We start from the raw sequence: 10,793 nt of genomic DNA on the forward strand, positions 1-10,793 counted from the left end.
GAAATCGACAATCAAAGAAAATAGAAAAATGTAAACGGTAGAAAAATAGACACGGAGATCTATGTGGTAAATTAATAATGTATTAGCTACATCTATAGATAAAAGTAAATAATAATTTTATTATTAATGAGAAATATCATATCACTGATGATTACAGATGAGACTTTAAGGTTAGAGAGTTTATATATAGCATACTCTACTAAATTTTAGGATCTATATAGTAAATAGCATAAATACAAATATAGCTTAGGTTTACATTTTATTAAAAAGACAATTAACCACATAATATAAATAATTAGCAGCATTTTTTTTTTTTTTTTTTTTTTTGAAGAAAACTTCAATTGTCAAAGCGTGGGCCCAGATGAAATTGGAGTTATCCGATTTTAAGAAAAGATACCTCAAATGAAACAAATGAAACGAAAGAGAAACAAACAAAATAATCAATAAGGCCCCAGCCGAACCGGCCGCAAGAAATAATACATTAACACGAAATATTCTTAAATGGTTCTATGGTTATGAAGCATACGTAAATAGGCGAAAAATGATATTGATATTTGATAGATACGTATTTAACACGTTATTTGACGTATTTATTTTTACGTTTACATTTTTTTAAAGAAAAAGAGATAAACAACTCATTTATTCTTTTTCAATCTAAAACCAAGCTGTCTATTTAAAAAGCTCTAAGAAGAAAAAAATAAAAATAAAAGACCAAATCTTATAATCATTTAATCTTTACCTTCACATATGAGTTCTTGCAAAATTCACTAAAATATAATCCACTTGAATATCTTCAACAATTCAACTATTTCTTCCTTTAATCTCTTTCTTCTTTAATCAATATGAATCACTTTTTAATAAATATGAGTCACTTTTGTATTGTATTTTGTTGACTATTTTACTTCAACATGTTATTTTTTATATTATTTTACAGTATTTATACTATTTTAAATTTATCTATATTCTTAAACCATATCTTCAACATATCAATATCTTAATCTTTTTATAAATTAACATATCCTCGTATCCTATTATATTCATATCTTATATCTCTATCTATGGGTGAATTTCATAGGTTCTATGAATCTGTTTCTTTCCATCAATATTAACTTTCTCCTCGAAAAATTTTCCACGTCTTCTACCTTTTTCTGTCAACTGTGAGTTTGAATTAAAATCTTCCCCATTTTTCTTTTTCTTCTTGAATGGTTCTTCATTTGTTTGTTTCTTCATCATGCAATTCTTCACTCATTAGTCAAATACGTCTCTGTTTCCATTTCCATGGGAAATTTAGAGCTATTTCAGTAATGCCCATGACCCCAAATCAGCTGCCATTAATGGACCTCTGTTTTTGTAGCTAATGACTCTGTAAGTAGCTTAATGATGGTTTTTCTTTTTGCTCACGCCTGTAAAGCTTAGTAAGCTTCATTTCTCACATTTCTCTCTTTGGTGTTTGGGAGAAGGGAGCAATATTTTATTGGGTTCTTTATATATATATATTAATCTTTACAATTTTCCTGCAGATTGCTGAGGTTGCCCTTTTAGTATTTGTTTATATTCATTTTTCTGAGTTTTGGTTTGGGCCTAAGTATTTGTTTTACCTTCGTGTTGTTCATTCTTTTGTTTTTCTTTTTGCCTCAAATGCTTTGGAAGTTCCTCCTCTTTTGTTCATTTTAAATTAGTTTTGGCTTCTTCTTTTGATTGTCTGTATGTTTTATCTTCTGGGTTGTGAGATTCTGTTTTACATGTGTGATTTCTCTTCTTCTCTTATCCTTCACAATTCACAAGCCATTGGATTCAATCATTAGTGAGTTGCTGTCATGGATAAATTAAATCATTAAGTTTTAGCCTTCTTCCTGGCTTTGTATTTTTGTTAGAATCTCTTAGTTTCAATGTACATTTCAGATGTTTGTTATGATTTCTCTTGCGTTGTCAAAAGTTGGTCATCTATGGGCTTATATGTTTTTTTTCCTTTCTGTTGTATTTGCTTTTTAGGAACTGTGAGATGGGATTGTTGTTTCCTCAACTATACGAATAAAGCTGGATCGATATTTTTTGTACAAATCAAGGAATATGGCTTCTGTTTCGTGGTTAACATCGCTCTCTTGCATTGCGATTCAATCTTCAAAAGGGACTTATCCTTCAACCACTTCCCAATGGCTGCAATTCACTTTTCTATCTCCATGTCCTCAAAGAGCAATTTTATCCTTAGTTGATCTTCTATTTCTACTTCTTGTCATATTATTTGCATCCCAAAAGCTATATTCAAAGTTCACTGCCAAAGGCCGGTCCGACTCTGATTTGAATGAACTTCTCATTGAGAAGAGTAGAGCTTGTCTCGAGACTACTATCTGGTTCAAACTCTCTTTGATTTTGAGTGTTCTGTTTGCCTTAATTTGCACTGTCTTTTGTATTTTAGCATTTACTATGAGTAAACAAGCGCAATGGACTTTAACCAATGGATTATTTTGGTTAGTTCAAGCTGTAACTCATTCAGTGATTGCTATCTTGATCATTCATGAAAAGAGGTTTGAAGCTGCTAGGCATCCATTAACACTCCGGCTTTATTGGACTGCAAATTTCATTATTGTTTGTCTCTTTACTGCATCTGGGATTATTCGTCTGGTTTCTTCCAAAGAAACTGAGGAACCCAACTTGAGGTTCGATGACATTGTTTTCATAGTTTTCTTGCCATTGTCAATGGTTCTTCTTTATATTGCTATCGAAGGATCAACTGGCATTATGATGACCAGAACAGTACAAGAGATTAATAAAGACGGCGAGGAATTTGAACCCTCAAATGGATCCAATGTGACTGCCTATGCTTCAGCTTCTTCACTGTCCAAATTACTCTGGCTTTGGATGAACCCTTTGCTTAAAAAAGGTTATGTAGCCCCTTTAGTTATTGACCAAGTACCATCCCTTGCTCCAGAACATAGAGCTGCAACAAGGCTAGCAATATTTGAATCAAAATGGCCTAAACCACACGAGAGATCTGAGAATCCTGTTCAAACCACATTGTTTCGGTGCTTCTGGAAAGATATTCTCTTCACTGGTGTTCTTGCAGTCATCCGTCTTGGCGTCATGTTTATGGGGCCTGTCCTTATCCAAAATTTTGTTGATTATACTGCTGGAAAAAGAAGCTCCCCTTATGAAGGATACTACCTCATATTGACCCTCGTGTTTGCTAAATTTTTTGAGGTGTTAACTACTCATCACTTCAATTTCAGCTCCCAGAAGCTAGGAATGCTTATTCGGTGTACCCTTATTACTTCAATATACAAGAAAGGCCTAAAGTTATCCTCATCCGCCCGGCAGGCACATGGGATTGGACAGATTGTAAATTATATGGCTGTAGATGCCCAGCAACTTTCAGATATGATGTTGCAGTTACATGCTATATGGTTGACACCATTTCAAGTTGCTATAGCCTTTGTACTCTTATATGCCTATCTTGGTGCAGCAGTGGCTGCTGCAGCAGTTGGACTTTTGGCTGTCTTTTTGTTTGTTCTTTTTACAACCAAGAATAACAATAGGTTCATGAGGCAAGTGATGATGGGTCGTGATTCAAGGATGAAAGCAACAAATGAGATGCTTAACAATATGCGCGTGATTAAGTTCCAAGCATGGGAGGAACATTTTCAAAAAAGAGTCGAAACTTTCCGTGGGACTGAGTTTAAATGGCTTACCAAGTTCATGTATTCAGTATCTATCACTATGGTGGTGCTGGGGAGCGCTCCAGCACTGATATCAACTGTTACCTTTGGCTGTGCAATCCTCTTAGGCATTCAACTGGATGCGGGGACAGTTTTTACAGCAATGAGTCTCTTCAAACTTGTGCAGGAGCCTATCAGAACCTTCCCTCAGTCTTTAATTTCACTATCACAAGCAGTAATATCACTTGGAAGGTTGGATCATTTCATGTTGAGTGGGGAGTTGGAGGAGGATTCAGTGGAGAGGGAAGAAGGATGTGACAATGGAATAGCAGTGGAGGTTCAAGATGGGTCATTTAGCTGGGATGATGAGGATGGAGAAGTTTTGAAAAATATAAATTTTAATGTTAGGAAAGGAGAGCTTACAGCTATTGTTGGCATTGTGGGATCTGGGAAATCTTCTCTTTTGGCCTCCGTTCTAGGCGAGATGCACAAAATATCTGGAAGGGTATGATTTTTTTTTAATCCATGACTGCACGTGAAAAAGATTGTTGTTATTTTAACATTTTGCATGTAAATTAGTATCCAGTTAGACTTATTATTCTACTGATTTAAAGTATTCTACTGAGTCAAAACCTGCAATTTCTTACTAGTAGAATTTATTATAACTTTATCACCCCATATCTCTTTCTTAAAACAGGTTCGGGTATGTGGGAGAACAGCTTATGTTGCCCAAACATCATGGATACAGAATGGGACTATTGAAGAGAACATATTGTTTGGTTTGCCAATGGACAGACAAAGATATACCAAAGTAATCCGAGTTTGTTGCCTGGAAAAGGATTTAGAAATGATGGAATTCGGAGATCAAACGGAGATTGGTGAACGTGGTATTAATTTAAGTGGCGGCCAGAAACAGAGAATACAACTTGCGAGAGCTGTATACCAAGATTGTGACATATATCTCCTTGATGACGTGTTTAGTGCTGTTGATGCTCACACTGGGTCAGAAATATTCAAGGTGACAAACAACAACACATGAACAAAATACTTTACATCTTGTTTAAGAGTGACTTAAAAGTGTTTATCTTAAACACAGTTTTAAAGCATTTAAAGTGCTTTGCTTTTGGTCCCAGTACTTGACTGGAAAAACATTTAGATAAAAGTACTTATTGTGTAGAATCAAACATAAAAGGATTTATTCTGAGACATGTTTTATCAAAATATTTTTTGTGCATTTATTTTGAAAGCTCTCCTGAATATACTTTTAGTTTTTTATAGTTTAGGATAATGTTAACTCCTCATCTATTGGGTGCATCTTTCTCCATATTTTTCACTGTATGATTGCTTTAAAGGAGAGCCAATTTCACATAAAATGATGTTTATCTAATTTCTCTATGAGATTTTCCCAGGAGTGTGTTAGGGGAACTCTCAGAGACAAGACTGTCATACTTGTTACTCACCAAGTTGATTTCTTGCACAATGTGGACCTCATCTTAGTAAGTTCATTTGGTAGAAGTTTCTAAAGCAAATTATCCCTTGCAGTTAGAGAACTGAAATTTGGTGCTACTTGCTATAGGTAATGCGAGATGGGATGATTGTGCAATCGGGCAAGTACAACGATTTATTAAGTACTGAAACAGATTTTGAGGCCTTGGTTGCTGCACATGAAACCTCCATGGAAAGTGTGGAAAATAGCACTGCTGAAGCAGTTGAAAACCGTCCCTTACTACGAAAATCTTCATCCACGCATAGTGAGGTCAATGGTGAAAACAATGTTGTTGATAAGCCAAACACAGATAAGGGCTCTTCTAAGCTCATCCAAGATGAAGAGAGAGAAACAGGAAGAGTTGGTTGGGCAGTCTACAAAGTTTACTGCACAGAGGCCTTTGGATGGTGGGGTGTGGCTGTTGTGTTGGCACTATCTTTGGCAGGGCAATTGTCGTCCATGTCCAGCGACTACTGGCTGGCATATGAAACTTCAGATGGGAATGCCAAATCATTTGACTCCTCACTTTTCATTACCGTCTATGCAATACTTGCTTGTGTTTCATTGGTTTTGGTAGCTTTCAGATCCTTTGGCACTATATTTTTGGGGCTTAAGACAGCTACTGTTTTCTTCTCACAAATTCTTAACTGCATCCTACATGCTCCCATGTCATTTTTTGACACTACACCTTCAGGAAGGATACTAAGTCGGGTAAGAAATCAATGCCTCTATGGTCTGTTTTGTACATTCAATAGTTTCATTTCATATATGGGAAATATGCTCGAAAAGGAGTTGTAATCAAGCCATTTATTGAGGATTATTTTGCTTTAATCAGGCATCGACTGATCAGACCAACATCGATGTGTTCATCCCCTTTTTCTTGGGAAGTACTCTCGTCATGTACTTCTCTGTGCTCGGCATAATCATCATTATATGTCAATATTCCTGGCCTACAGCTTTCTTCCTTATTCCACTTGGCTGGCTTAACGTATGGTATCGGGTATGATTTTTAATTTAATTCAGTCAGCTTTGCGCTTCCTAACTTGTAGCTGCTTGAATATTTGTTGTTTTACAACCATTTAGTCATGTACTTAACAACATTCCAATTTCTCTTGAATATGTATCATCATATCCAAACAGGTAAACACAAAACTTGTCAACATGTATCTCATATTAATGTAAATGTAATCTTGATCGTTTCATATACAGGGCTATTTCCTTTCGTCATCTCGTGAGCTAACTCGTCTGGATGCCATCACAAAAGCACCTGTTATTCATCACTTTTCAGAAAGCATAACCGGAGTAATGACAATACGCTCTTTTAGAAAACAAGAGCTATTTTGCCTAGAGAATATCAAACGTGTCAATGCCAATTTACGCATGGATTTCCACAATAATGGATCTAATGAGTGGTTGGGTTTTCGTTTGGAGCTGCTTGGAAGTCTCTTCCTCTGTATCTCTACCTTGTTCATGATCTTATTACCTAGCAGTATTATAAATCCAGGTACTTATATTCAGGTCTATATGTTTCTAAAGAAATCTAGCCATGCTAAATAGTCTTCTATATTTCATAAGTTCAACCAGAACATGGTCGAAATTTGTCTAATTCTGTTATTCTATTTGATGCAGCAACTGTTGGTTTATCACTTTCTTATGGTTTATCTTTGAATACTGTGCTGTTTTGGGCCATTTATATGAGCTGCTTCATTGAAAACAAAATGGTTTCTGTTGAGAGAATAAAGCAATTTACCATAATACCCTCTGAAGCAGCATGGAGGGTTAAAGACAAACTTCCTCCTCCAAACTGGCCTACCCATGGTGATGTTCATCTACAAGACCTACTGGTAATTATCAATGAATTCTGTCTCTTCACTGCAAACACAACTTTGTATGTAGTTGTAATGGCTTTGCAACATGTATTGAGTAGCCAGTAGTGATGCCCTGAAAATTTATAGTCCAAACTAACTTTATATTTTCTTTTTAATAATTTGAGTATGGAGATTGATACCTGTTTTGGAAGACGACAAAGGACTTTATATCATTGAGTTCTCCACTTAGAATTTTGAATAAGGATCCGTTTGGAATGATTTTCTAAGTGCTGAAAAATATCTTTTTTTCACTAAAAAAAACGTTTTTCTTAGATACTTAGAAAGTGATTTCAAACAGATCTCAAGACTTTTGAGGGTCACCTCCGACCCGTAGTGTCAAACTGACACTAGAATAGATCCGTCAAACCAAAAAGGTTTATTTGATATCCAGCTTTTGAAATGCATGATTCCCAAGTAGTGAGGTTTATGTTTTCTCGTTGGGAATTTATGGAGGAGTGAATTAGGAGGATTTGTGGTTTCTGCCTGTATTTTTTTGTGCTGTCATCCAACGTAACATTGAACAACTTTGATGCAAACTTGTAGAAATTTAGAAACTTGAATATGATTTAAAGTTTTTGCATGCAGGTGCGTTATCGCCCGAACACTCCATTGGTTCTCAAGGGTATCACTCTAAGCATTCATGGGGGAGAAAAGATTGGAGTTGTTGGCAGAACAGGAAGTGGAAAATCAACTTTGGTCCAAGTCTTCTTCAGGCTAGTTGAACCTTCAGGAGGGAAAATCATCGTGGACGGCATCGACATAAGCAGGCTTGGGCTTCATGATCTTCGATCACGATTTGGGATCATTCCACAAGAACCAGTTCTTTTTGAAGGAACTGTGAGAAACAACATTGATCCAGTTGGCCAGTATACTGATGAAGAAATATGGAAGGTGATCATGCATCTATTTATCTTCCACATCGACATGCTCACTTGTAAACGTCCGGAGTTGAAGTATTGATAAAAATATTAACGGTGACCTATTAGCTTTTAAGTTTTTGAGTTGATTGGTGATTTAAGGCCATTTGGATTGACTTGAGAAAAAAATGTTTTTCAAATAAAACTCATTTTTATTTAAACACTTTTGATAAAAACCGATTAAAATGCACATTACCAAATACTCCAATTTCTTCTAAAATAATTTATTTTTTAAAGTAAACACTTGAAAATGTATTCCAAACACACCATTAATATGGTAGCAAAGCAATTGGGTTAATTGGTGATTTAACCTATCTCAATATATTATTATATTTCCTAACTCTTCCCTTCTCTGTAGAGCCTCGCGCGGTGCCAACTTAAAGACATTGTTGCTGCAAAACCTGATAAACTGGATTCATCAGGTGCATGCCTTCTCCCTGTAGATTTTTGAAACCAAATCTTGCTCGAACTTGTAACTTTTTTTTTCTTTCGGTTCAAATATTACTTATTTTTACCAATCATGTATACTATGTCAGTGGTTGCTAATGGAGACAATTGGAGTGTGGGGCAGAGACAACTTCTGTGTTTAGGAAGGGTTATGTTAAAGCGTAGCCAGCTTTTGTTTATGGATGAGGCAACAGCATCAGTCGACTCGCAAACCGACGCCGTGATTCAAAAGATCATCCGAGAGGACTTCGTAATGTGTACGATTATCAGCATTGCTCACAGAATCCCAACAGTTATGGACTGTGATAGAGTTTTGGTTGTAGATGCAGGTCAGTGTTCTCTTTTAACGTTCATCCGTCGATTATTTTTTGGTTAAAATTACATCTTGAACATTGGATATGAGGTTCTAGTCATTAACTTCGTTATTTTAATACTTATGTGGCATGCTGATCGTATTTAATTAAGGATTATGCCATACATCGTGACATTTGAAGTGAGTTTGACTGATTTTAGGCTAATGACATAATTGAAACTTTTTTTTTGTAGTTCAAAGACTAAATGGATACAAGTTAAAAGTTTATTATCCTTTCTTTGAATTGTGAATGAACATATTTTCTGAACTTGAGACAGTTGCAGTTGATTTGAAACTTTTATGCCAATGCTAGTAGATTAAAGCAATCCTAAGAATGTGATATTTTTTATTGAATGCTCGTTTAAGCTTCATGGACTCTATAACATATATGGACTTCCATCTAAAAACTAACTGATAATAAAAAGAGCAACCCATGTATATTATAATGATTATGAGGCCTCTCCATGCTCCGAGGATAGGATGTTCAACACAAAATATTCGTTCTTTCTTTGGCTGCATTTTGATATGGTAGGTTGGCTTATAAAGCACATTTTAACAACAAATTCTCTATTGTTCGACAGGACTTGCTAAAGAGTTTGACAAACCATCTAGATTGCTCGAGAGGCCGTCACTATTCGGGGGATTGGTTCAAGAGTATGCTAATCGCTCAACTGATTTGTAAGTGATCGTTGTGCATTTGCAATCACTAAAGAAACAATTGAAGCCTAGTCTTCGACGAAACTTAAACAATTGGCCCTTTGGAAAGTCAAACAAGAAATTTAGTAGTAGGATTTTTTCTTTTAATTATAATTTTTGTAATTTTGCACACATTCTCTTTAGTTGCGTAGGACGTGAGTTTCTCTATTATGTATTATTATTATCAGGGTTTTCTAAAGCTCATGGCGTGATAAAGGCTTCGTCTTTTTATTTTTTTATTTTTTTTTGCGAGACACGATATAAAAATACAACATAATGAACAAAAAAGTACTGCATAAAAAAGTGAAACTTAGTTAAAGTGGGAATATGAAAAAATTCCTAAATACAACGAATTTTGCATCTAGGCTTAATAAATTTTATCTTTTTAGTTAATCAAAAAGAAGAAAAAAAAAACCCAAATGATTAGTAGTTGTTCAAAATAATAAAAAGGTCCCAAAGCCTTGGACTTTAGGCATTAAGTTTCACATAAGGCACAAAGTGAGGTGCCCAACATGTGCCTAGTGCTTAAGTCCGTGTTTGGGAGAGTTTTTTAAGAAGCTGATTATTATAATTAAAAATAAGGGAAACTATTTATATAAAATAGTAAAATTTTAATTTTCTTTGATAGAAACGGATAAAAATCTATTAGTGTCTCTCTGTGATAGAAATAAACGTGGATAGAAATTTAAGTGTTCTTTTTACTATTTATATAAATCGTTTGATGTTTTTTATTTGTAAAAAATTTCCTAAAAACAAATATATAATGTCATTTTCTCTGTGGGACTTGATCGACTGTTAATGGGGCTAGCAATCCATCCCTATCGAGTGTACCTTTTTTTTTTTTTTTAATTAAGATTAAAATTTTATGGGTTGAAATTTAGTAAATTTCTCTTTACATGAGAGTTTCCACGTGAAATAAATAACTAATTTAAATATTTTTTATCGATTAAAAAAAAAGTAACAAATATATAAAAATAAAATTAATTGGTAGGGAGAATGGGAAGTAATCTCCATGCCCTACATTGCGCGAGTAGTGTTTTATTATTTATATATTGTTTAAAGGAAATATATAAAAATATAAAAAAGGAAAGAAAAGAAAAAGTTATTAAAAGCATTGAAGCATGTGAAGCTTCTGATTCAAGTTATTTATTTAGTACATTAGATTATACAAAATATCCTTCAACTCTGTATTTTTTTGTGTAAAAAATAATTTTAAACTTTCAAAAGTTTTAAACTTTTAAAAAGAGTTGAAAAAAATATCGTTATTGTTAATTTTGAATGGAAACAATTATTGTTTTGTGTCAAAAATACCTTTTTTTATTAGTATATGAACATAAGTTGTTAATGCTTGTGGACTTATCTATTTTCCTTCTT

The 10,793-nt window shown here is 34.4% G+C and overlaps 1 protein-coding gene across 3 annotated transcripts; it reads left to right on the top strand.

The window, feature by feature from the left end:
• Positions 1 to 1,049: 1,049 nt before the first annotated feature.
• Positions 1,050 to 9,618, top strand: LOC120085520 (ABC transporter C family member 4-like). Of its 3 annotated transcripts, none has more exons than XM_039041537.1 (12): positions 1,050 to 1,157; positions 1,993 to 4,158; positions 4,351 to 4,671; positions 5,063 to 5,149; positions 5,230 to 5,850; positions 5,975 to 6,139; positions 6,349 to 6,643; positions 6,769 to 6,983; positions 7,593 to 7,898; positions 8,283 to 8,346; positions 8,461 to 8,700; positions 9,305 to 9,618. In XM_039041537.1, the coding sequence occupies exons 2-12, from the start codon at positions 2,071 to 2,073 to the stop codon at positions 9,403 to 9,405; spliced, it is 4,503 nt and encodes a 1,500-aa protein (XP_038897465.1). In that variant the 5' UTR covers positions 1,050 to 1,157; positions 1,993 to 2,070; the 3' UTR covers positions 9,406 to 9,618. The 3 variants fall into 3 exon arrangements, with proteins under 3 accessions (XP_038897465.1, XP_038897464.1, XP_038897466.1); XM_039041536.1 differs by lacking the exon at positions 1,050 to 1,157 and adding an exon at positions 1,167 to 1,365; XM_039041538.1 differs by lacking the exon at positions 1,050 to 1,157 and adding an exon at positions 1,438 to 1,529.
• The last annotated feature ends 1,175 nt before the right edge of the window (positions 9,619 to 10,793 follow it).

This window comes from Benincasa hispida, chromosome 9 (assembly GCF_009727055.1).
Source record: "Benincasa hispida cultivar B227 chromosome 9, ASM972705v1, whole genome shotgun sequence".
Classification (NCBI taxonomy): domain Eukaryota; kingdom Viridiplantae; phylum Streptophyta; class Magnoliopsida; order Cucurbitales; family Cucurbitaceae; genus Benincasa; species Benincasa hispida.